The sequence below is a fragment of the Balaenoptera borealis genome (genome assembly GCF_965194805.1).
Source record: "Balaenoptera borealis genome assembly, chromosome: 3".
Classification (NCBI taxonomy): domain Eukaryota; kingdom Metazoa; phylum Chordata; class Mammalia; order Artiodactyla; family Balaenopteridae; genus Balaenoptera; species Balaenoptera borealis.
Genome location: NC_138866.1, coordinates 25,443,360 through 25,470,100, shown reverse-complemented (window position 1 = coordinate 25,470,100; position 26,741 = coordinate 25,443,360). Strand labels below are relative to the sequence as shown.

At 50.5% G+C, this 26,741-nt stretch overlaps 2 protein-coding genes across 8 annotated transcripts in view; one reads left to right on the top strand and one right to left on the bottom strand.

Annotated features, from left to right (window-relative positions):
• Positions 1-26,741, top strand: part of TMEM63C (transmembrane protein 63C) — a 452,188-nt gene that overhangs the window by 13,327 nt on the left and 412,120 nt on the right. The gene's annotated exons all lie outside the window — the stretch shown is intronic.
• On the bottom strand, positions 431-17,035 carry ZDHHC22 (zDHHC palmitoyltransferase 22). Of its 5 annotated transcripts, none has more exons than XM_082384758.1 (4): positions 10,265-17,035; positions 8,667-8,866; positions 7,933-8,472; positions 4,060-7,368 (listed from the first exon to the last, which is right to left on the bottom strand). In XM_082384758.1, exons 3-4 carry the CDS (start codon positions 8,456-8,458, stop codon positions 7,088-7,090), a joined length of 807 nt encoding a protein of 268 aa, XP_082240884.1. In that variant the 5' UTR covers positions 8,459-8,472; positions 8,667-8,866; positions 10,265-17,035; the 3' UTR covers positions 4,060-7,087. The 5 variants fall into 5 exon arrangements, with proteins under 5 accessions (XP_082240888.1, XP_082240884.1, XP_082240885.1 ...); XM_082384759.1 differs by lacking the exon at positions 10,265-17,035 and adding an exon at positions 9,722-9,807; XM_082384760.1 differs by lacking the exon at positions 10,265-17,035 and adding an exon at positions 9,237-9,533.

Sequence of the window (26,741 nt, the reverse complement as noted above, 5' to 3'; positions counted from 1 at the left end):
GGAGGCAAGTTCCCAGGTGGGACATTCCATCCCTGGTGCCTGTGGGTCCACAGATCCCAGCACGTAGACCTGCTACCAACCAGGGTTGATACCCACACTTTTACTGACCACACAGCACAATCCTGACCACTCACAATGGACACTGGCTGATGGGCTGGAGCAGGACCCTGGGGGCCCCACGCAGCTGCCAAGCGCTGCCCTTTTCATCGCTGGATGCGAGGTGAGCCCGGGATCCCAGGGAAGGAGCACGAGCAGCTGGGACAGCAGGGCTGGATTGCTCAGGGAGTCTGGACAGTGGTTATTTACCTACTGGAACAGAAGCGTTTTGAATACTTACCTTAAATATTTTAGCAGCTAGTATGACTGTGTCAGTGTATTCCAGCCTTGCCAGCCCTGCTACCAACCACAGTGCCAAAACAATCACATCAAGTCCAATTTAAAACCACATATTTTATTGATGTTCTTCATCGACAGTATAGGGCCATGTGTACAAATATTTCTCAAGTCCTACACCTGGCAACCTCCCCACTGTCACCCCCACTGACCAGTCAGCCAGGAGATGACTCCCTGCACATATCCCTTTTGCTCCCTCACAATGCTGAGCCTCCAGGAGATTGAGCATGGCAGGGCTGGCTTCCAAGCTTGAGCTTTGGGGTCAGGAGTGAGCCAGGCCCTTTCCCTTCTCCACTTCCACTCCCACTGATTCAATATGGTCAGAACTGAGGGTGAGGATGCCCCCCCAATGACCCCTCCATCCAGGAAGCCTGGGCTCCCCTTCAACCCTCTCTGCCACATCCCTCCCCTCCAAGTGACCTATCCTGCTGACCAGCAAGAAGGCAAAGTGACTTTTTCAGGGGGTGGGGACATGGGGGCAGCAACAGGATGCTCTTGGTGGCAGGGATTTCATCTTGTTCACCACTGTATACCAGTGCCTGGTGGAGACTTGGCACGTAGTTGGTGCTCAGTAAATACATGTAGGATGAATGAATGAATAATGTAAGGGGGAGAAGGATGAGCAGGTGGCACCATTACTACATTAGTTCTCTAGGGGCCGTGAAGGCAGAACCAAGATAAAGTCCTCCCAAGCTCTGCTCAAGAACTCGAGGTGTTGTGCAGTGTCGTGTGGCAACGGTTGGGGTCACTGTGGCCACCAGCTGGACACTGCAGAGTGTGGGCTCCAGCAGACTGGATGGCAGAATGGCCTTGGGACCCAGTCAGGAGGGGGCACTTGTATTGTCCCCACTCCCTCATATGCCCCAGGAGTCTGGTCTTCTGGGTCCCAGAATGCAGAGCAGTGCCCTCATCCAGAGCCAGTCAGGGCTGGTCTCCCAATTGCACCCCTATATTCTGGTCTCCCCATTCCTGAGCCTCAACTCTCCCAATCTCACTCCTCAGAGTTGAACATGATTTTCCAGCTTTGCTCTCCCCACCACTGCCCCGACACTGCTCCATCTCCCTGTTCTCAAAGGCCAACCCCCTCAACTAGCATTAATACCTAGTAGTCCCATCTCCCTGGTGGTCGGGTAGGGTCCTGAAAGTTTGCATCATGATTTTCAGACCGCTCCATGCCCGCCCCATCCTCCACGAAAGCAAATAATTCACAGGTATCCCTGCAGATCTTGCCTCTGGACCTGGCAATCATGAAGAAGACACTGGCATCTTGGGGTGGGAAAGGATCTTCTTTTCCCTGACCCTGTGCAGAAATTCTTTCCACAGCATGCCTGCCAGATGACTGCCTAGCCCCTTCTGGAATACCTCCAGTTGTGAGGCACTCACTACCTCCCCAGGCAACTATTCAAACACTGAACAGCTTTAGCTGCTAGAATGTCCTTCAGAAATGAACCCATTTGCCCCTTTCATTCTCAGTCCCCAAATATCCAGTGCCCAATCTCTGTGTGACCCTCTCTCTTCCCATTCTTTCTCTATTTTCATAACAACATTCCTCACCACTTCTCTCTCTCTCTCTCTCACACACACACACACACGATCACATGCCCCCTTCTATATGGTTGTGCAATCACATACCACTCTCATTTATCAGTATCTCCCTTTCCTTCTCTCTTCTTCCTTGCCTTCCCAGCATCTAGCAAAGACCCAGAGGCTGGGGACCAATGGGAAAGGCTGGAAGAGTGCCAGGGAAAGGAAGCATCCAGCCAGGTCCTGGATTGGACTGGGTAGCCAGCTGGGGCGGGGTGGAGAGGGGACAGCAGCTAGAAATCCCAGGCCATTGGCTGCTGTCTCCCAGAGAAAGGGCCTTGCAACTTGAGGGCTGGGCAGCAAGCTACTGAGTTCTTTTTTCCTTCCACCGTTAAAAATTCCACAGAGGGGATGAGGACACACACCCTTCCCTTCCCAACCTCACTAGCAGCTGGCAGAGCTGACTTGGGTGCCTCTCACACATGGTAATTTGAAACGTTTTTGCCAGATTCCAGGTCCTGGGGAGCTTCATACCAGCAGCAAGAATCCACTCCCCACTCCTAACACGGGGCTGAGAGGAAACGCTCTAGCAGATAGCAGTGATGACATGAGACTTGGTGGAGCGTGGGTGAACCAGGCAGAGGGGAAGAGCAGGCACCCCAAGGGGGAAGAAACAAAAGCAGAGGCTCTGCACGGCTAGCAGCCACCAGGCTGGCTCATGGGGAACCTAGCAGTGCCTCGGTGGCCATTCTCCCTCCTCGTCATGATCCACCAGCCAACGCTGTTCTCTGTGTGTTACAGACCAGGGGTGGACGCTAGGACCTTACCAGTCCAAAGTTGTAGTGGGCCATGGGCGGAGACAGGGTGTTGTGGTCTTATGTTCACGAGGAGTCAATACACACACAGAGAGAAATGATGAGAGTGCCCGCTACTTGTCCCGCTGCTTGGAGCTCTCACTTCCAACATTGAACATGGGGACCAGCAGGCCCAGGAGCCACCTCTTTCCGAAGACCTCCTGTAAGTTCTTGCGCCAAGGCCGGGCCCTCACTGCCACCCCCTTCCGCGCCTGGTGGCGGGTCTGCCCCCGGAGGATCAACAGCAGCTGATGGCAGCAGAAGCCAGCGCAGGCCAGGCCGATGGCAAACCAGAGGTAGAGCATGAGGATGACGAACATTTCAGGACCAAGGACAGCTCCTGCAGGGGGCGGGAAAACAACAGAATCATTTTACAGCCAGGCCACGCACTGAACTGCCATCCAAGCAGGCGCTTTCCACTAGGGGGGAGATTAATGAGATTGAAGCTACATCTCAGCTCTGCAGCGAGGGAGAGGAACAAGTTGTCCTAACTTTTTCTTAGTGCTGATGGCTCCTGAGGCGAGAGAGGAGAACTGAGGACGTGGAGGAGAAAGGAAAGGAAACTTCTATGGGCAGTGCCTAGATGCTAGCATTTCCTCAGGGTCAGTGATACCACCTCTCTCTCTCTCTCTGCCTTCTCTTTTGGGGCTAGAAACAGGGAGAAGGGTTTTTTTTTCAGGAGGAGAGAGGAGCGAGCTGAGGACCCTGGAGAGGGAGCTGGTGCCTGGGCAGCTGTCTAGACTGCAGTGCCTTCTCTTCGGAGCTGTGAGCACTGGCTGGGAGGACTCGGGAAAGTGACAGCATGATGGAGAACAGGGCCTAGTCATCAAGAAGAATAAATCACGAGTGTCAAGGCAGTGCAGAGGATAATTCAGTCATCAATGTTAAAAAGAGGACAGTATGGCCACTGGAACTTTCAGCCAGAGCCGTCCTGTCAGAGCTTGCTAAGGCTGGAAGAGGCCCCCAAGGTCATCAGTCTAGGTCCCTGCCTTGAGCTGGACCTTCCCTAAACCCCTCTAAACCAGCACTCTCCATGACTGGTTTAAACATCACTGAGTAAGAGATTCCCCACTCTTCCTCCGAGCTGGGGTGGTCGGTCCGTGCTAAGTTTGAATCTCCCAGCTCTGTGGTCTTGCAAACGTTTCTTAACTTCTCTGAGCTGCAGTTTGCTCATAATGTAAAATGGGTATAACAACAATGATTCCATAGGGTTGCCTGCTTCAGAGAAGTTGTGTGCGCAGTGGCCAGCGTTCTGGTTCACACTCAGCGCGGCACTCCCTGATGGGCGACTCAACTAAGGAGCCAGCCTGTCGCAACTAAGACCCAGCGCAATCAAATAAATAAACTAAAAAAAAAAACTTTTCCAATCTGAGCAATGGTGGACTCAGTGGCCAGGAGGATGTGGATACGATTCAGGTTTGCTCATTAGCATCCCGCTCTTGCCCTCAGCCCTAGGAGCTTTGATAGCAGGTTTCTCTTTGCAAACTTGGGGACAAATAAAGTCCTGCTGCCCGGGGGATGGAAAGTTCAGTCCAGCTGGCTTGCACGGGGAGCAGGGGGCAGCAACGGGACAGGGCTCACCTTGGGCTGTGCCATGCCTCTGACCCACTTCTTCCTTGTCAGCACAGGTTAGCTCAGGTAGCCATGTGCAGGATGAAGGATCCTGGGACCATGGTGCCCTCTGGGGTGCAGGAATGCTACAGGCAAAGATGGCCTTCAAGCTGGGATGTGCAAACATCAGAGCTGTCAAGCACAAGCCTGCCTTGCAACTCAGCCTCAGGGACAAGCCTGGGCTGATGGAAGCTGTTTTCCACAGTCTCTTTTTTTCTGGCGCTAAATCAAGGCATGCAGAAAAGACCTTGTGGCCTTTCCCCGGCCCCTTGCAGCAGCTACAAAAGGCTATTCTGGGGACATGCTTTCTCTCAAAGTGTTTGAAGCTGCCTAGCCTGGCTGCCTCAGCTCCTCTGAACTATTTAATAACAGTTCTGCTTTTTTAGAAAATCACAGAATTTTCCTAATGGGCCTGAAGGGTCACACCATCCAATCATTCCACCCCGGCTTTCCACCAAGCACCTATAGCACCTCTGACAGATCATCACCCAGCATCTTTAATATACATCCTGGGATAAGAAGCTCTCTCCCTCCCAAAGTGGCTCATTCATCAAGAAGCAACTTCAGAGAGGCAGTATTGCGGGAAGAATGTGGGCTCTGGAGGCTAGCAGCTCTGAGTCCAAAGCTTGGGCTGGGCTCATACTAGCTGTGTGCTTTCAAAGCAACTTAACCTTGTTAAGCCTTTGGTTGCTGAGTCTTTCAAAATGATATAATAATACCTACCTCAAAAACTTGTCCTGAGGATTGGATGAAATGAGACCTGCACAGTGGTTAGCACATAATATTTGCTCAACAAATATTAACCCCTTTTCCCTTCTACTGGACTTTCTGGCACCCACCACACTGGCGTACTTTTCCGAATGCCATGACACAGGTCAGATGGTGTCACCTCCATTTCCCAGATGAGAAGAATGAGGCTCAGAGAAGTGACACAACCTGTACTGGTCCCACGAAGCCAAAAGAAAGAACAGCTTCTAAAGTCTAACTGGCCAGTCTCCTTCCTCTCTGGCATCAATGGGGGGCATGTGGGTACAGCCGCCAGAAGACCCCTCCCACTTCTGGCTCCCGGGGCCCACACACAGCCATCCCGTGCTCTGGTGGCAGATCTGCCTTAGGGGCAGTGCCACAGTTGGGAACAGCTCAATCTAGCCAACGACTTGCCCCTTTTTACACCCTCCTGTGCACCTGGCCTCCGGAGCAGATGAGAGGGCGGTGCCCTCAACCGTTTGGGTTGAGAAGAGAGGGAGAAGGGACAGGAAGGGAGAAGCTGAACAGGTGAGGTGTGTGTCAGGGCAGGCGAGAGAAGGGCTGCCAAGGGGAAAGATGAAAGGCCGGCAAAGGAGGAAGATGAGATGGGAGAGTTGGAGATTAGAAATCATGGCCTCGGGACTTCCCTGGTGGTCCAGTGGTTAGGCATCTGCCTTCCAGTGCAGGGGATGTGGGTTTGATCCCTGATCGGGGAACTAAGATCCCACATGCCATGGGGCAACTAAGCCCATGCACTCTAGAGCCCGCGGGACAACTAGAGAGCCCCCGCACCACAGCTAACGAGCCCGCGCGCCCTGGAGCCCGAGCACCACAACTAGAAAGAAGCTCACGCGCCGCAGCGAAGAGCCCATGAACCGCAACAAAAGATCCCGCATGCGACAATGAAGATCCTGTGTGCCGCAGCTAAGACCCAATGCAGCCAAATAATAAAAAGAAAAAGAAATCTTGGCCTCCTTTTCCTAGTGGGTCTGGTGAGGAGGTAAAAGATAGTGGGACTCATGTTTCTGCTAGAATAGGGATCTGGACCCCAAGATAGGCACTGACTGGCTCTGTTCCCCTATCAGATCAAAGCAAGAGGTTCCTCTTCTTTACCTTCCTGTCTCCCACCCAAACCTAGCACATATGGACAGGCCTCAAGCCCAGACTTAAATCAAACCATTTCAAGATCCTCTCTTTGGAAGCACCCATTTTTATGTGATGAAACTACTTGGAAAAGAAAGTGTAATCAGTCTCTCTGGCTCTCCTCGTCTCTCCACCTGCCGGTGTCACACTCCACCCCCTAGCCCGCCCACTTACCCTCCCCCGTCCTGGTTATTTCAGTCCCAGCAGCCTCCTATGCTGGCGCCAGGATCCAGAAGGTCCGAGAGCTCTGAGTTCTGGGCCCAGCTCAACCACCAGCCCTCAAGGCAACCCTCATAGCTGGGTCCTTCTTCCAGGGTCTCTGTGTTCCTACTGCCAAATGGCACAAAGTTTTACGCCTGCAGAGGACTGGGCTGAGGCCCCAACAAAGACCAAAACGATGGCTTCCCCCAGAGTGAGGCAGAATTTTATGAATGTCCAGCCCAGGCATATCAAGACAATTTGGGGTTCTCAGTGGAAGAAGCTGCACCCTGTCTTTTTTGTCCCTGAAAGGTCAACGGGGTATGAAACATGCTGCATTCCCTCTGCTGCTGTGCGTTGTCTAAAGACCTGGGAGGCAAGCCAGAGGCTGCTGCCAGGAAGTAGTAAGATCCTGGGCAGCCATTTAACCCCATCTGAGCCTCAGTTTCTTCATGAGAAATGGAGATAACATCACACACGCACAGCTACGTGTCCATGTGTGCATGCTACTAATTGTAAGAGCCAAGTCAGTCAGAGTCAAAGGCCAGGGTAGGTGGAGTGAAGGAAATGAGGTAGGAGCAAGTTTCACGGCCAGGTAGGGTGGTTCCTGGCTGGTTTCAAGGGCTGGTTCCTGCCACCAGGAACCAGGTCCCTCTGGGCCTGGTACCCCACTCTCCTTGGGGTATGCTATATAAAGCACAGTCCTCACCGGGGGGCATAGCTGAGCCCCAGTGTGAAGGTCTACATGCCTGGCTCCTGCAAGTGTAAGAGCCTCCTGGAGGGTCAGATCCCACACCAGTCCTGTGGCTCTGTGGTGTGAAGATGGAGTCCTTAAATATGGCTGCATCTCCAACCAGGGTGTTCCTTTCTCTGAGCCACCTGCAGACCGGAGAACAACCTGGAGGGGGTCAAATATAGTGGGTAGGAGGGCGAGGGTTAGCCTTCTGCCGGGACTGGCCCGGCACCCTGGTCGACCTCACTGTGGTTGATCAGCAAGACCTTGGGAGGGCAAAGTCCTCGGAGGAATGTGTGAGCAGGATTGGGGTCCAGGCAGAGGAAGGCCATAGCATGGGGGTACCTCGCAGGCTGCACGGAGGAATGGCCAGCAATCAGCCCCTCCTGGCACAGGGCAGGTGTATTGCCTGGTTTGCCACCATTCTATGAGCAAATGGACAGTGGCGAGCAACGAGGAGAAGATGAATGAGGATGGGGGCGGGGAGGGAGGTTGCCAGGTGACATACAGCATGCCCAGTTAGTCTGAATTTCAAATAGATAACTAAAAAAATTTAGTGTAAGTATGTCCCCTGCAATATTCAGGAAATACTTATATTAAATAGTTATGCATAGTTTATCTGAAATTACAATTTAATTGGGCATCCTGTATTTGCTACACCTGGCCAACTTGGGGTTGAGGTAGGAGGTCCTTGCATAGGGCCCAACCTGCCTGCCAAGGCCCACTCACCGGAGAAGAACTGGCTGATGGAGGTGGGAAGGAGCGTGAGGAAGGCCAGGGGGTGGGCGAAGGAGATGGAGAGGACTGCGGAGATGTAGGCCACGCCGGCCACCATGGAGTAGAGGCAGGCCAGGGAGGTGTAGAGGCAGAACAGGATGAAGTTGCGCATGTTCCTGCTACCGATGCAGTTGCCGGTGAAGAAACAGTGATGGTCGTGCCTCAGGGTGACTCTGGCGCACACTCGGCAGAAGTGGGTGCTGGGCGGAGGGCACAGGGCCCTCCTGGCTGCGGTCCCCTGGCAGGCGTCCAGGTCGTCTGGGGAGTTCTGGATGACCAGGACATAATTACCCAGGGCGTTGGTTGAGAGGAACAGGAAGAATGCCCCATGGAGCAGCGCAGGTGAGAAGAGCCGGGCGGCCGAGGGGTCCTCACGCATACTAGGCAGGAAGAGGAAGAGCTGCAGCACGAAGGTCACCAGGGAGATGCACAGGAAGTAGGCGGGGGCCACCACGTTGAGCAGCCTCAGGGCCAGCATCCTCGATTACATTCCTAAGGGGCCCAGGGTGAGAGGAAGACTCACTGCAGCGTCCAGAGGGCTCCCTAGGGCTCTCCCCGGCGCTATCTGTCCGTCCTGCTCCGCGCAAACCCATGTCCCTCGGATCACCCTTCCTCTCTTCCCTAACCCGTGACCAAGCAGGCGTGAGACCCCGAGATCATGACAGCCTCTGGGAGCCAAGCCCTACCTTCTGGTGCCCACCTCCTCCGTTTTTGAGCCACCTCGGCGCCTTGACGCCCCGGGGGTCAGGTACAAGGAGGGCGAGGTGGGGACTTGTTCTCAGTCCGTAGGAGGTGGGTGCGGGTGGCGGAGCGGGGGCTGCCTAGGGCTCTGCTTTTTTATGGCAGTGGAGACGTGCTCAGGTTTGGGATTCTTCCTTCAGACCCCCTAGGAGGAGAAAGCAGAAGATTTGGGGTGGGGGCAGATAGAAATGACCTACTGGAAGTACTGTTTCACCTCCCCTTTCTCCGTGCCATCTCCCATATTGGGCAATACTCAGGGACCTTACCCATAACGCAAAGAGCTTTGGGGGTATGTGTGCTTGCCTGTGTGTGTGTGTGGGGGGTGTTCCTTGTGTGTGATTTTGTATGTGTAATCTGTGTGCGCCTCGGTATCTGTGTTTGTGTGTGTGTGTATCTGTGTGTACACACACGCAGCCGCTGCCACCTGGCTTTTTAGAAAAAATCAATTACAACAATCGATACATTCCCACAAGCACTTAGGCAATGGGTGGGATTGGGGGGCGCAGCAGGAATACCTGTGTCAGCCGGTTCCGGTCAGCCCATCTCTCCGAAGCTGGCTGCCCTAGCTATTTCTTGGCAAAGAGCGTTTTCATTTGAGGCGACGAAATTAAAATCCCCCCCTCCTCCGCGCTTGCCTCCCGCCCTCCTGGAGCGAGAAACCCAAACAACCCCGATGGCGCTGAAACCCCTTCGATGCCAACAAGCTCTCCCTGGGCGCAGGCGTGGATGCTTGGCCAGGTTTCCACGGGATCGACCCCCGCCGCTGAGCGCAGCCCTACCACAAATTTATTCCACCCTACCCCACAGCCCCGGTTCCTGTCCAGCTTCGGAAGCCACCGAAAAATAGGATTCTGGGCGCCCGCGAGAACTTTTCCAGGGGCTAAGGAGCAGGCGAGCCCGAGGCGCGAGAAAAGTTCTGGGAAGGCTGCTGCACCCAGGACGGGCGAATGCCACTAGGCCTCCGTCCAGGCTGTCCCGTCCCCACTGGGTGACTGATCACCTTGGAGTCCCCTTTGCAGGTGCCAGTGCCCCAGGAGACTCGCGGCCCCCGTGGGGACCGCGGGTCCCTCTCCGCCGCAGGGGCTCAGCGCAGGGCACGCCCGGGGGTGGTCGCTGGGGGCTCCCGGGGGCTGCGGCGGCGCTGCCCACCCCAGAGAGCCCGCGGCCCGGGATCCGGCGAAGCAAGTGTCTTCCCCACGCTGGTCGCCAGGGGGGCCGCGGGAGCAGCCTCCAGATGCGCCGCGGCGCCTGGAAGGCGAAGGACGGGCTGGGGGAGTGCGGGGCGCACGGCGGGCGGCCGCACCGCAGCCCCGGCCCTGTGCGGGAGAAGGGACAGCGGAGACCGCCGGGGCGGCCCGGTGGCCGTTTAGCACTGGCGCCGGCCGCGCCCGCGGCGGCGGGCGGCACAGCCGGAGCCCTAGCGAGGCAGACAGCGCGGGCGGCCGCCGGCTTCTCGGCCACCGCCTCCCGGACGCCCGGGAAGCCGCCCCCCGCGCGGCCGCCGCCGCCGCACCGCCGCAGAGCAGTGGGGAAATGAACTCACCAAGCTCTGGTCGCGGACAAGGGGAGCCTCGGACGCCGGCTCTCGCCCTCCCCGAGGCTGCAAAGTTGTGGGCTCGGCCCCGCCGGCTCGCAGCCTCCTCACGCTTCGCTTCGGGGACTGGGCAGGTAGCGGGGGTGTGGGGAGGAGGGAGCGGGCAGCTGCCGTCCTCCCACTGGGGCGCCAGCGAGTGGGGGCCCGGAGACGGCGGAGATGGCAGCTGGGCACCCCCGCCCCCAGCCCCGCCACCCCTCCCTCCCCTCCGAGGGGCGGTGCTCTGGCCACCCCTCTCGGCCTCGGGGACTTGCCCCCCTTCCTCCCCTCGCTCCTCTGGAGCGGGCTGGGGCTCCCCGCCTGACTTCAGCCACTGGTTCCAGCTGGGAGCTCTGGATTCCACCCTGATGTGATGCTCTAACCATCATCTGCTCCTTCCCTCCCCACTGTGGCTAACAGCCCTCTGCTGCTCTCCATTCTCGGAGCGAGGAAAACCTGGGGGTTTAGGAGTTCAGCTTGCCAGGGGCAACACGCGTAAAGATCAACGTCATTGTGCACAGAAGTGCTGAGAGCCCCGACTCCGGAGCCTGTCTGCCCGGGTCTGAATATCCATCATTCACTACTGTGTGATCTTCAGATTCCAGTTTCCCCATCTGTAAAACAGAGATGTGAGGGTTATATGACAACAATTTATGTAAAGCCCTTAAACAGGGCCTACCTATGGTGAGCACTATTTGAGCATTAGTTTACAATCATTGACTCTATTTATTGGGTCCTTACTATGAACCAGGCACTGTGCTAATAAGCCTTTAGCATAAGGCAGCTTTGTTAACCCTCTCAGCAGAAGCTCCATGATCCCCTTGTATGGATGAGGAGATTGAGGCACAGAGAAGCTAAGTCACATGCCCAAGGACATACAGCGGGTAAGTGACAGAGCCTGGATTTGAACTAATGGACCTGCTCTCAGCCTCTACACAACCCAGCATCACCCTGAGACCCAGGGGGAGCTCTGATTTGGGAGAAGGGAGGACAACTGAGTGGTTTATCCAGACACAGAGCTTGAACAGCTGAACCAGGAGCTTCTGCCTGGAATCCTGCCCTCATCTCCCTGTTCCTATTTCCTTTCTTTTTCTGATCCCACTAGTCTGAGGTGGGTACCAAGAGGGTGGGGACAGTTGGCCAGTGCATGTCAAATGGAGGTTGGAGGGAGCAGAGAGAGCTTTGAACCGCTGCAGGAATATTGACACCACCACTACCTCGGGTTCTTGGGCTGTCAGAGCTCACCTACCTGCCCTGTTCCACTCCTCTGGGTGAAGGCAAACATCATAAATAAATGATTATTTATTGCTTCCTCAACTGGTTGATTAAAACAAGAACAATCCCTTAAAACGAGGACAATATGCTTATCAGCTCAGCTCAGTATTTTTGAAACATCAGATACTGTTTTCTCTGGATTTCGACAGTGTGCATCAAAATAAAAGAGGGGACCAGGAAACCTTTTCATGTTCTGAAAGGATTTTACATACAAACAAAAGAACAGCTTGCCAGGTGTTGGCTCTGAGAATCTGGTAGCCCTGTGAGATCCAGTGGCCACAGGGCAGATAGAGGAAAGCACAAGTGGCCATTTTTTCCTTTAGAGCTTCTTGGTGTCAAAATCAGGGCTGTCTGGACCCTTTTCACAAGCTCTGCCTGCCTCTCACCCTGGCTTGGGAGGGAGGGAATGGAGCACTTGGCTGTATTCATTGAAGATCTCCATTCCCTAAATACCTTGAGAGTTGGGGAGTATTTCTAATTTTATTTTGCATATGGGTGTGTGGTGGGAAGGTGTGCGTCTGAATTTCTGTGTGTGTGTGAGGGTAGGGAAGGAGAGAGAGAAAGGAGAAGCTAAAGGCACATGGGAAGATGTTGGTGGGGGAAGGGAGTATTCAGCCAGGAAAGAGACAGAGATCTGGCCTTGGAAACGCAAACGGACAAAAACAATGATTTATTTAGAAATATGGTTTATCAACAGAAAAGGACATTAAAGCTTCAGATCTAGAGCTAGTAGTTCCTCGGCACCCCGCTCCTAAGTGAATGGAGTAAGAGGAAGCACAGCCAAATGTTAGTTTGTTTTTCTAAAATTGGTGATTATCTTTGACAAAATCAATATAGAAGACAATTTGAAAACTTCCCTTCAATTCTGGCCCCACCAGAATTAAGCAGACTAAGAACGGACACTTTATTGCCACTAACCAGCTGTGGTACCTGGAGCAAGTCATCGAACCTCTCTGATCTCAGTATTCTCCTCCATAAAACGGGATGAAGATGTTACCTTGTGGTGGTGCTGATGATCAAATGGGATAACATAAGTGCCTCAGTCCCAGCAGGAGACTGGACAGCGTTAGCTTCTTTCTCCTCCTGTCTCTCTTCTGGGCTCTTATCTTTATCCACAAGAACGCCTTATCTTTCTAACTAAAATGAGAGCTCCCGGTCTATGTTGGAAATATTTGGGGGTCTCCTCCATATCGCCTAACATGATGATTTGTCCAGAAGGGACACTGAGTAAAAGTGTATCAATGATGAATTGATACTGGTCTTTGTCTGAGAGGAAAAGCTACATTCCAAGGTCTTTGAAATGTCTGCTGAGGACACATTTCCCATTGATCTTGCATCCCGCCACCACCCACCCCAACTACAGTCTCATCCTCCACAAACAGTGCCAGAAAATGATTTATAAGCCACACTCTCCAACACCCTTATCATATATTCTCATAGTCAAGCTATGACTGTACCTGCAGGCGATCCCAAGGGGTCAGGAACACAGACAGGCATCTGATTGCTTGTGAGCACTTTCCCAGAAATATGTGCCACAAATCTTGCTATTTGCTGAGGTTATCTGGATAAGATGAATTCCCTTCCCAGTGGCAATCATTCCATTTTGCCTCAAAATGTTGTGTACAAAGAGAAGAACTCTACGCAGTAAGCAGCTTCTCCCTTGGGTGGGGAACCCTACACATGTCTGTCTGGCCCTACAACTCCCCAAGTGTCTGGGACAGAGAACATTCCAAGATGCAAGGGCCACACCTAAAGAGGCAGAGGGGGTGGGTTTCCTTCATTCTCATGCTCTTATTTCAGATTGATCAGGGTGAAGATAGACTGGGGTCTCAAGGTTACCTTTTTTTTTTTCAATGTTCAGTTTCCTTTAATGACCCCCATTCTCCCTGAAGGGCAGGTGCAGGTAGCTAGGCGATGGCAAGAGATGTTCACTTGAAGATCTTGCCCTGATTGAAGGCTTTGCCTGGTGCCCTGAAATTAAGATTTTAATAGACATCCTCAGACAGGATGCTCTTTACTGTCAATACCAAGTCATAGCCAGAGGCTACCACAAAACGCTCCCCAAGTCTCAGAAAATTCAGTGAGGCGCCATCCCTGCCTGCCTGGATTCAAAAAACATACAAGTGTAATCTTTGTCTTAGCCAGCCGAATACATGAAAATTGGATTATCACAGAATTTCTATTTGGAGGTGATAATTTACTTGGCCAACTGCATCTTCATTTTAACAATAACATTACTGTGATGTAATAAACCGCTTTGCAGTTTACAAAGTACATCTACAAAATTAAAATTTTATTCCACAAGCCTCTCAACAGCCCTGTAAGCTAGCTAGGGAAAAATTATTAAACCCATTTTTCTTATGAGGAAACTGAGGTTCAGAGATTTGCTGCACATTAATTTGCAAGCCTTGCCTATGTTCGATTTAAAATGTGACTTAACATGTAAAAATCTCATTGATAGTTAACTTTTCTGGAAGATGAATAAAGGATGCAGGTACAAACCATACTCCCTCAGAGTAAGAGATCTGCATAATATCTCTTTACATAAGATATTTGGGTAAAATTGCGTAAATAAAGTAAGCCTGCAGCACATTAATCAAATGCTCTCTAACGCTCTGTGTTTGTGGTGCTGGAGAGTGTGAATGTGATTGGGGCCAGTGATGTTCATCATCCAAGACCACATGCCAAGGTAGAAACAGCAGGTGTGAATGTCACCCTCTGGGTGACAGGTAACCTCAGCGGTCTCCCTAGTGATTGATGCATCGGGGTGGCAACCTTGGCTTGGCTTTGGCAGAGCCTCCTTTGAAGTGTTCAGGCTATGGAAGAAAACGAATGCGATCTTTTACCAATTAGCCGTGGTTTCCAGGGACTGCTCAGGCAGTCGTGGTAGGAATGCTTATGCCTGTGGACCAGTACACAGTTTAGCAGACAGAGGTAGTGGCAGCAAGAGTAATTGGCCCTTTCGTCTCAAAGCATGCAGGAGGCAGAGGCAGAGAGAAAGAGGGAGGGAAAAGAAGAAGGAAGTAGAAGGCAGAGGGAGGAAGAAGGAAAAGGAGAGAGGAAAAGAAAGGAAAGGGGTGCTGAGAGAGTGGACATTCACCTGTCTGACGCAACCTCAGTTTATGTCTTCAGGATGGAGAAGCTCGGGAGGCACAGGAGGAGGTTAGCTGTCTCCGTGGAGAGCCCTGCAATGCCAGGTGTCCAAGATGCGAGGGTATGAGGCAGAAGGTTGACATCTTAACTAGAGGAGGAGGGAGGGGAGACCAGGAGAGTGAGGTCGCTGCAGTGCGCTTGGCTGTCATAGGGCTCTTGGCTATGCCCTCATGGCCGCAGAGCAGCAGGCAGCCCAGACCTCACACCCCTGAGCCCCTGCTGCTCCAGCAGAGACGGCCCAGGGCCCGGTGTGATGTGATGGAAAAAGCACGAGCTTTTGGTGTGAGCTTTTGGTGTCTGCTGACTTGAGCTTGAAGCCTTGTTTTCCCATTCACTTGCTGTGTGACCTTGAGGAAGTTCCCTCCTTTGAGCCTCAAGTACCTTGCCCATTAAATGGGGATTTTAACTAACCTGCAGCTTTGGTTGTGAATTTTCAATGACAAGGATAGCACCTGCCTTTTCGACTGAAATAATCCCCCAGCTACTAACTACCAAATAATCCTGCTTGCTGCATAGCATTTACTGCTTCTATGATGATCCTGTTTGTTTGTATGTTTATTTTCTTGTTTACTGTCCCCTTCCATCTGATAAACTATAAACTTCCAAGGGCAGGGACTTACCTGTCAGCTTTGTTGCTGTAGCTTGGACCCAGCACAGAGCCTGGCACACAGTGTGTGCTCAATAAATATTAGAATGAGTAAGAAACAGTCTTGGGGACAAAGGAGGGAACAATTTGGGTGTGAAAATCTATACCTTGATTGTGGTGGTAGTTATATGACTCTATGTTTGTCAAAACTTATAGATCTGTACTCTTCAAGAAGGTGGACGTTACTGTATCTCAATGTCTGACCTTTAAAAATAGGCTAGAGGGAACAACAGATAAACAGAATCCCACTATATAAAGATACATATTTACTGATACTTATTGTGCCCGGTTGATGGGGGCCAGGAGCCTTCACATTGGTTACTTCATTTAATCCTTACAGCACCCATGCCTAATGAAAGTCTGATTCTACCTATTTTGTAGAGGGGAAAATGGAGGCTCAGAGTGGGTATGAGATTTGCCAAGACTGCAAAGCTTGCTGGCAGCAGGTATAAAATTCACTTTACTTGATTCCAGTGCCCAAGCCTCACCCAGTGTGGCTCCTTCTGTGTTTCTCACACCTAAACCCTCACACTGACATAGAAATAAAGAGCCTGCTTTTCTTATGGAGAGGGAACATATCATGCTGATGTTGGTCTCTTATGCTTTAGCCTGAGTTAGCCAGCCAGAATCTTTTCTCAGTGAAACAAGGTGTAGAGAGAATGGGCTTTTTGCTGGAGACAGGGAATGGGGTGGGATGGGGACTAGAGCTAACATAAAGAGGTCTGCAGTAGGGGATGGAAGTGTCAGCTGGGACCAGGAGCCAAAGGAGAGGGTCCAGAAGAGCAGTCAGAGGACAGCCTCTGGCGCCAGATGATCTAGGCCCAGATTTCAGTTCCACCAGTCACTTGTGTGACCTTGAGCAAGTTAATCAACCTCTCTGTGTCTCAGGTTCCTGATTTGTGAAACAAGGTTAATTATAGTTCCCACCTCATAGAATTTTTATATGGATTAAACAAGGTAACACTTGTAAAGCACTTAGAATAGTGGCTGGGGTAGAAATATTAAGTAAGAGGTAGCTATTGTAATTAATTAAGGTTAGGTTCTGTGACATGTGACAGAAACCCCAAGAGAACACTGGTTTAAACTAAGATGGAAGTTTACTTCACTCTCACATCAGTGAAGTTTAAAGGAGCCGGTCCAGGGCTGCTATGGAGGCTCAATGTTCATCTGCCCAGACTCTTTCTACTTTGTTGCTCCATCATCCCAAGCATGTTGCCTGATGGTCCAGAATGGTTGCTCCTGCCCCAGCCATCATATCCATATTCCAACCAGCAAGAAGGGGACAAGGAGAAAGGACATGCCCCTCTCTTTAAGGATGTTTCCTGGAAGTTGCACACAACACATCCACTTACTTCTCATCACCCAGAACTTAGCCACGTGGCCACACCTAGCTACAGATAGCTAGGTAATCAGCTAAAATTTGTGAGTTGTATTGATAAAAAGGAAAAGTAGAATTAATTTGGGGGACACCTTGGAGTGCTTTCTTCTACTATGGAAAAGTTTAGGCATATTCACGTTATTTATCCCCCAGGTCTCAGGACAGACACAAGATTTTCCTGGCACTTCCAGCCTCTCTGAGATTCCAGTTCCTCACTGGTCAAATGGAGCTACTACACCCTGCCCTTCCCCCCACCCCCACTGACCTTTGCCTTCCTCTTGGCATCTCTCCTCACAGAAACAGGCCCAGGAAAGGCAGCTCCAGCCTGCCAAAGCCTTGACCTCAAGTGAACATGGACAGAGAGCACTACAGGCGGCTGTGGTCAGTATCCCAGACCATCCGCCCAGCTCTGCAAGCTTGAAATCTGGCCCCGGATGGAACAGAAAGAAGAGACAGAAAAGATGAATTCTGAATATTTTCTATTTTTAAAAATCATATGAGTAACATGTTTTATAAGAAAACACAAAAATTTTTATTAAAACAAAGCAGAAATCCTTTAATACTAAACCCAGAGATAATCATCATTAACATTTCATAGGTGTCCTTCAATCCTCTATCTATTCAGACTTTTCCTCCTTAATTACAAATTTGGGCTCACACTTCATCCTCTTTTCTAACTAGTGTTTAAAATTCAGCAATTATAAAACAGTCCTTCCATGTTGATAAATACATTTCCCACATCATTTTCTATGGACAATTTATATGTCTCTCTTACAGAAGGGACACAGTTTAGTAGGGATGCAATTTGGCTTTGACCTTGATGTCTGGTCAGAATATGCTCTTCAGCTTCATCTTCAGCCTTGGTCTTTGAAAGGCTGAATAGCTAAGTTCAGACTTCAGCACCATTTCTGGGTTCCCTGGACTTGTGTATGATCCATGAGCTATGACTGTGTTACATAACCTTTGCATCCAAGAAGCAAAATAATCTCCATTATACACACATGTCATGTCATTTGGCTCTACTGCTAATAATCACTTTCTTTTTTTTTTTTTTTTTTTTTTTAAATTTTTTATTTATTATTTATTTATTATTTTTATTTTTGGCTGTGTTGGGTCTTCGTTTCTGTGTGAGGGCTTTCTCCAGTTGCGGCGAGTGGGGGCCACTCTTCATTGCGGTGCGTGGGCCTCTAACTATCGCGGCCTCTCTTGTTGCGGAGCACAGGCTCCAGACGCTCAGGCTCAGTAGTTGTGGCTCACGGGCCTAGTTGCTCTGCGGCATGTGGGATCTTCCCAGACCAGGGCTCGAACTCGCGTCCCCTGCATTGGCAGGCAGATTCCCAACCACTGCGCCACCAGGGAAGCCCTCTACTGCTAATAATCACTTTCTAATGTAGATCACCTTCTAGAAGTAACTTGTAATGAGTATCTTCTTTTGTGCTCTATTTGTTGAAATTCTATCAGTTAAAGAATAAATGTATATTTATTATTGCAAAAGTAAAATGCTGTATCACTCATGATAATTATAAACACTGTCCCTTTTTTTGGGTACAGAAATCATTATTAAGCCTTTCAAATGTTTAAATATAGAAGGAAACATTGATAGCTAATACAAATATTGAGAAAGCATGTCAGCCAAATACTTTTAGAAGATACTTTTTGAGGCAACAACAATAAAACATTAAAATAATATGAAGCAGAATAACAGAGATTAGATTGTATCGTAGTTCTAATCTTTGTAGAATTGTTTGTGACACTAGCATTTGCAACACTAAACAAAATAATCTTTTATTTTATTTTTTAAAATTTATTTATTTATTTTTGGCTGCGTTAGGTCTTCATTGCTTGCTGTGCGGGCTTTTCTCTAGTTGCGGCGAGCGGGGGCTACTCTCCGGTGCGGTGCACAGGCTTCTCATTGCGGTGGCTTCTCTTGCTGCGGAGCACGGGCTCTAGGCACGTGGGCTTCAGTAGTTGTGGCGTGTGGGCTCAGTAGTTGTGGCTCACGGGCTCTAAAGCGCAGGCTCAGTAGTTGTGGCGCACTGGCTTAGTTGCTCCGCGGCCAGACCAGGGCTCGAACCCGTGTCCCCTGCACTGGCAGGCGGATTCTTAACCACTGCACCACCAGGGAAGTCCCAATCTTTTAAAATGTAGTCAACTTTTAGTCACCTTATTCTATCTAGAGCATGAAGCTTTAATAGAAAGCCCTATTTGTAATTATTTACACCTTGTAAAGATAAAGTAAAAACAGAATGTCAACCAACCTCCCAATTTCATGAGGAGGCAAACCTCTAAAATAATGTGTAACACTATCCATGGCAAATCATATTTGACCCAACATGGGAAGAAATATAAAGAATTTAAAGAAAAGTAGAAATTATTAGAACAAGTGAGGATCACACTCCTCCACCATCCTCGGTTGAAATTAAGCATCAATTTATTAACACAGATGTGCGTAGTATACAATACGGGAGCAAGCTCACTACTGCCAGCACTGGGGAAGTAAGTACTGTTGTTGCTCTAAGATGTTAAATGGTTAAGCATTGACAATGACATTCATTAATAATGAAATTCTCATCACAAGTAACCTCTGATAAAATTTTAGATGTACTCCTTTATCAAAGATGTTTTTTCCATAAAGGTCATATTAGACATTGACCTGGACTTCCCCTGAATACTACTGATCTTGGCCATTTGGCATTCAACCAAAGTGTGTGTTGAGTGCATCTCTGACTTTAGATTATTCCCAATTTCTCACTATTATTAGTAGCATTGCAGTGAATGTCCTAGCACAAACAACTCTATGGGGCTCTGTGATTATTTCCTTGGCTGAATTCCTAGAAGTGGAGTGGCTGAGTGGAAAGGATCCCTATTGCCAACTACCCGCCCCCCAGAAAGTTTGTACCAGCTTCTCTCCCATAAGAGGAGTGGAGCAGGGTGAGATTGGCTCCTGGCTCCTCAACAGCTAGGGCACCTGCATTCTCAACCTCCCAAGGTGGTTGGCAGTTGGATGGTTGGGAGTAGCATCCTTCGCATAGCTCCAAACCCTCCTGGATCCCACCATTGTGATCATAGCTATACTTCCTTTTGGGTTTATCTTGTTTCTGGCATTGTGATAGACCCTTTAGTTACTTCTTGCATTTTAATCCTCACAATGATGGTCTTAGTAAATATTACTTGCCTCATTTTATACATGAGGAAACTGAAGCTCAAAGGTTGGGTGGCCCTGCTCCCAGCCCTAATGGAAGCCTCCAGAGGCTGGCCAAGCAGCAGAATGAAAGTCATTTCCTGCAAGTAAATGAAACTGTAAACTCCGAACCCCATTATGCCGACTATTCAGTCCCTGGAAGCTAACAGGCTCCCTAAGGCCTCCTACCTGCGTCCATTCCAGCCAAGGCTTGAAGGTAGAAGAAAGGTGAAAGGCAGTGCCGACCGAACCCAGCCCTGCTCTGGGCTGGGCTGTGCTGGGCACTTTACGAGCTTGCATGTCCATTGCTTCTTGGTTGTTTCTGAAGGAAACTGTGCCAGAGCCTCTGTTATCCCTGAGCAAGCCTCCCCTCTGCCTGGGGTGTGTGTGTGTGTGTGTGTGTGTGTGTGTGTGTGTGTGTGTGTGTGTGTGGTAACTCAGACTCTAACAGCACCAGGAGAAGGTCAAGATTGTTGGCCACTGAGTACCCCACCATAGCTAGCTGACAGTTGACTAGTTGGGGAGAAGTGTAAGTAATGACCACATGCCTGGGACTTTATATACACTATCTCATGCAGGTCTCAAACTGCCATGTGAGATATTCACATCTTACTGGCGAGGAGCCAGAGGCTTAGGAAAATGTTCAAGAACTCACAGCTAGTAAGTGGCGAAGGACACACATAGTCCAGGATAGACGCTTACACTTTCTCTGATCCAGATGGGAAAATACACCCTAGTACATTTCTATCAATATTACCCTTGTAAGAGCCTGAAGCCTTGAGAGAGAAACAAGCAGTCTTCAGAAGCCCCATAAGAGCAGGAAGGCTGTTGTTCTGAGGCCTTGCAGAGGAAGAACGCGTTGTCCCTGAGCTGAGGGGGACACACGAGGGGAGACCGCCTGGGGAGGGTGCTGAGCCCTGACTTTCCAGGCTGGAGCAGAATTGCCTGGGCTGAATGAGTGGTAGCAGTGGGATGTTGTCCTCTCATATGAGGACCTACCCCCTTCCTTTCCTTTTCTATGTCTGGGCCTCAGGAAGGGAGACCTGAAAGCTTAAAGGAGATGAGGATGGAAGTGGTCTCCTCTCCTCCCTGGCGTCCTTCAGCAGAGACACATACAAGACCCATGGGTGCCACTGCCAGAGCTTGGAGTCACAGATCTGAATCCAACCTGTCTTAGTTACTCTCCAGCTATGTGACCTTGAGCAAGTTACTTAACCTCTCTGAGTCTCAATTTAAGCCATAGAATGTGGGCGCACGAATAGTTCTTTACCAGTGGTTGTGAGGATTGAGGGAGCTGAAGCCTCAGCCCCATTGCCACCTCAGCCAGAAGCCAGCCCCCTGACTCACTGTCTCCAGTGCCCACCTGTGCAGGGAGCCTGCCCTGGGCAGTGACCTGGGACCCCTGGAGCTCCAAGGACCCACCTGAGGCCCTCCAGGATCCGACCCCAAAGCCTTGTAGGCTGCATGCTTACTCAGAGCCTTCAGGCCTTTGCATGTGTTACGGCCCCCACCTGAAACACACTTCCTGCCCCTCTGCCCGCCTTATTGAACTAGCCTTCAGGCTTGACATAGCTGCCCTTGTCTCCAGGAAACCTTCCCTAGCCCCCAAGTCTGCACCATATCACACCGAGTTTTAATGTCCTGTTCTCCATTGAACTGTGAGCTCCTGAAGTGTAGAGAATAGGTTCTGTCCATGTTGTAACCACAGAGCCCAGCATGGAACTTGGCCCAGAGCAGATGCTCAGGACATGTGCACAAAGTAGAAGGAAGGATGAATAGAGTCTACAGGGGCCTGAGTAGCAAAACTATGGGAGACAGACTACAACAGAACCTCTGTTTGAGCCAGGGAATCCCACGCAAGAAAGAGGAGGGCAGGGCTTTAGTTACCATGGTTTCAGGGAACCTGTCTTTTCAATCTGTCAGGCAAGAGAAGATGTATCTAGGGCCACCCAGTACAGTTGTTCAGCTTCTGCACTTTACAATTCCAGGGGGCATCATTTTCACACTTGAGTCATCCTAGATTTGCATGGTTATTATGACAATTTTCCAGTAGATGGCGGTAAAGCATCTTGAGTTAGGGGCATTTTTTTCCTGTTTGTGCAAATGCACAGTTTGGGTTCTCTAGTGCTGGGAGCACCTGTCTACCAGCCCTCCAACCTGCTGAGAGGTTGCCTAACATCCCCAGCCTTGTCCCACCTCCTCTTCACTTCAGGGCTTTACAAACCACACCCAGGGCCTTAGTATTGGCCTGGGAATTTCAGGAGAGAGAGCCATTAGAGCCAGAAATCCCCAATTGCATCCTTTGTTCCAAAGAAGGTGATGTTTGTGATCAGAAGCCCCAGGTTCAAGTTCCAGCTGCTGCATTTCCTAGTGAGTGGTCTTGGGCAAGTGACTGCAGTTCTAAGACCTAGCTTTCTCTTCCAGAAAGAATGCAGTAATAATCCCTGCCCTTGAGGTTGTGAGGAACAAATGCTGCCCTAAACATGGTCGTGCCATTGCTAGCTGTAAAGCACCTCTTCCTAGGAATATCCTGACTTAATAACGTGCAGGACTTTCCCAGCTGACCCCAGGAGGATTGCACTATTTGAGCAGAGGTGTGCTACATACCACACGACTCCTATTTTATCACCACCCCACCCCCTAGAGTCATCTTCTCTTCTCCTATGTTATTTCTCTCCTGGTCCCCACCACTATTCCATCCCCAGGGGTGCTTTGGTCCCCTTCAGTCTCTGCTCCAATCTCCTTAGTACAGTACAGAATAGTCAGTCTGCCAGTAAACAAATTCTCAGCCAGCATCTTCTATGTGCTGGGTGCTGCACTGGTCTCTACCTTTTAGTTTCTCATAGTCCCATGGGGGCATAAAGTTAACACAGTCACCATCTTGTTTCTGAGTCTTCAGACCTCATTCTCATTTTAAAAACACTTCTGAGTGTTGTTACATAAGGTGTTTTAAAGGGAAGGGATTATCTTTTTATAGGAAATAATTAGAGGCCAGAATATTTTTCAAATGTACTCTTTCTTTTAGGTTTACTATTGCTCCTCTATTGAAGTTCATTAAATGAAGAACTGTCTTGTTTAAATGTGGCAGAGGAGAATTCAGCTCAAAATTGTTAATACTGGAAATGGAAATTATCCTTTCTGGAAGCTGTGTCTCTATTCCTCTTCTGCTGGCTGTCAGGTGGATTTTAGAACTGTATTTCCACATGTTCTGTTTCCATGATAGCTGGATGCTTCCATGAAGGGAGGATTACACAGTTTTTCTGTTCCAACGTATATGTGTCCACTCACCATCCAGTTCTGGAGGTCAGAAGTCTGTCCTGGGTCTCACAGGGCTAAAAATCAAGGTGTCTGTCTGCTGGGACTCTGAGGAGAAAGAGGCCTTGCCCACTCCCTCCCTTTCTGGCTCCTAGGCCACTTAATGACTGGACACTGCCTTTGGCCCCCATCATTAAATATCCTCCAAGGTCCAAACCAAGAGAGGCTTAGCTGGGGTCTTCCCTGCCCATCTCATACTGGCGAAAGCCTAGGTGAGGGAAGCAGAGAACAAACTCGCTATGGGTTTCACTTAGAATTTGGTTTGGCTGTGAAGGGACAAGAAACTCAAAGTAGGATTGGCTTAAATGAGATAGCCTTGTATTGTCCTCTCATGTAAATCAAGTCTAGAGGTAGGCCATCCACAGCTCATATAGACACTCTACAGTGTCAGGAAGGACCCAATCCCTTTCCGGTACCCTGTTCTGTCATCCCTCAGGTGTAGTCCTCATCCTCATGGTGGAGGTGGCAGTTCAGGGCTGGCAAAGACCTTCATGATATCAGGACCCAGGCTCGCTCTTCCTTCCTTCCTTCCTTCCTTTTTTCTTTCTTTTTATTTATTTATTTATTTAGGCTGCTCCAGGTCTTAGTTGTGGCATGTGGGATCTTTTTTTTCTTTAATTGCTGTGTATTTTATTTTATTTTTTATTTTTATTTTTATACCTGTGTCAGGTCTTAGTTGTGGCACGTGGGCTTCTCTCTAGTTGTGGCATGTGGGTTTTCTCTTCTCTAGTTGTGGCATGCAGGCCCCAGAGCGCATGGGCTCTGTAGTTTGCAGCACGCAGGCTCTCTAGTTGAGGCAGGAGAGCTCAGTAGTTGTGGTGCACAGGCTTAGTTGCCCCACGGCATTTGGGATCTTAGTTCCCCAACCAGTGATCAAACCTGCATCCCCTGCATTGGAAGGCAGATTCTTTACCACTGGACCACGAGGGAAGTCCCAAGGCTCCTTCTATATCATTTCCCCATCATTCTTAGTATGCATCTCGTGGTCCAAAAAGGCTGCTCAATCTCCAGCCATCAAACCAACATTCCACAGGCAGGAAGTGTGAAAGAAGGCTGAGCAAGGACATACCCTCTCTACCTAAGGACACTCCGTGGAAGTTATTTGTGATACTTCCATTTTATCTCCCATTGGTTAGAACTTTGTCACATGACAATATTTAGGTGCAAAGAGGGCTAGGCAATGAATCTTTATTCCAGGGACATCCAATTCCTGGGCAAGAAAAGGAGAATGGTTATTGAGGAACCAGGAGAATTCTCTACCACATCTTGCCTATAAGGTATCATCCCCTGCCTACAGGAGGTGCCTCTACCTAGAAGTCTCCACAGCATAAATTAATCTGGGAAATAACCAATAACCATAAGACCACAGAACAAGAATTATCCAAAGACAGCAATGGGGTTATTTCCTCTCCACATATAAATGACATTTGTTTTCTGTTGTAATTACCACCACTGCCAACACCCCCATGCTCTCAGCTGCCCACAGCCCTGTCCCTGCTGGTCCAGCTATGGCATCCCTTCCCCCACCCCCTATACACCCAACACTGCCCCCTCCCTTTCTAGAGTGGAGTCTGGCTGAAGTGACAGTGAGGGGAACAGTGAGGGGGAGGCCCTGTGACAGCAGCTGCCTCACAGCAGAAGCAGCGGCAGTTGCCTGGGTGAGTTGGGCAAAGAGGTTTCCAGGATGCGGCCAAGTGTTTCTCCTGACCTGCTCGCTACTCCCTTCTATTTCCTGCCTAGGAGACACCTCTTCGGGGCTGAGGCTCCTCAGTCCCACCTTGTTCTTTCCTCTGCCTCCTTTTAAAATACTCACTTGCCTGCTCATTACCTGTTCTTGTGAGAAGGGGTCTCAGGCACCCTAGGGTGTGGATGAGGGATGGACATTAACGTTGCTGTTCCATGCACCCTCACACCAGCCCTGCCCCTTAGGTACCCCATCCCCATTCGACAGATCAAGCCACTGAGAGCTGCCAGGCAGCTGGCCCAGTCACCCAGCTTGTAGGTGGCAGCCCTGTGACAGGAACCAGCTGACTCTAAAGCCCACGACACCTTCTTGAGTTCTCCATCCCAGGTAGGGTTCTGATGGCAGAGCTTTAAGCAGCCTGCCAGATAGTGGAGGCGACTTTGGGGGCAAGAGAATGTTCACAGCACTGACTGTCCTCACCAGCTTTTCAAGGATAAGTTTGGAGCAGGGAGAGAAAATAGGACCTTGCTGGTAGTGTTGGCAATAAGCCACATACCTGGCCTGCGGTTTGGCCGTCACTTTGAGACCAAGAGCTGTGGGCAGCACTGGCTGCTTCGACTCCCCACATCTTCCCAACTCCCTGACCCCTGATCTCCAGGGACACTGGCTCTGCCCTGTCTCCAACCCCGCCAAGCCGAGAAAAATCATCCCTCCACTCAGCAAGGGAGGTGCCTTCAGTTTCCCCATTCTTCTCCTTGGCTCTCGGCTTCTCTCCTTGCGTCTCAGTCTCAGGGCCGCCAGATCAGGGTAGTGCTGGAATCCCCCAGAGGGCCCTGAAACGGAGGGCCTCGCTGGGCAGCTCTCCTCGCCCACAGCCCCATTCAGCAATCAAGGAAGGAGGATGGGGAGAGGGCTGGGAGGGCCGTGAAGGGTTAAGACGTCTCAGCCCACCTCCTAGCAACGGGACTTGGGGACCAGGGGCTGGATGTTCTGAAAGTTTACGCGCAGACACCTGCTCCTACATACAAACACGTTCTCACTCACGCACACGAGCGCACACACACCCACACACCCAGACATTCACAAGCACACACACACACACCTCTGTCCAGTATACTCTCACGGTTCAGAGTCTGAGCTCTGAAGTCAGACAGACCCAGAGCTGGCTTCTACATACGTACGATAGTTTCTAAACGATGGTTTCTCATCTTCCGAAGGCACTGTGGGAGATTCAAGCCATACAGAGGCGCCCTGAGTGCCTGTCTTCCTTCTCCCCCTGCTCCCAGCCTCTTGTTCCCCTCCCCCGGGGGCAGCTGTTGTCACCACCTCCTTGTCTCTGCTTCTAGAGCTGGTGTGCGGACGACAGCCTCTAGCTAAGTGTGCGTGCAACACATGCGCATGCACACACACACACACACACACACACACACACACACACACGGCAGCCCATGGGCACGCTGCTCTGCACACTGCTTTATTTCCTGTGTATGCAAAGGCTCCGCACGCTGCTTTATTTCCTGTGTATGCAAAGGCTCCGCCTGGGCTCTCCGCAGTGTCTACCAGCCCTCCGAGCTGCTGAGAGGTGGCCTGACACCATCTCCCAGCCTGGTAGCCGTAGCTGGGGCTGCTCCTGTCCACGTGCACGCAGAGCACCTCATCCTTTCTAATTACAGCCTGGGCCCGTCATGCACACGCACCGTGACTGATTTAACGTGCCCCGCCGGGTGAGCACGGATTGTTTCCAGCTGTTGCTTTGCTGTATTTGCTGCTCCCTTCGGTTCTTCAGCGGTGCGTGCTGGACACTAGCCCACATGG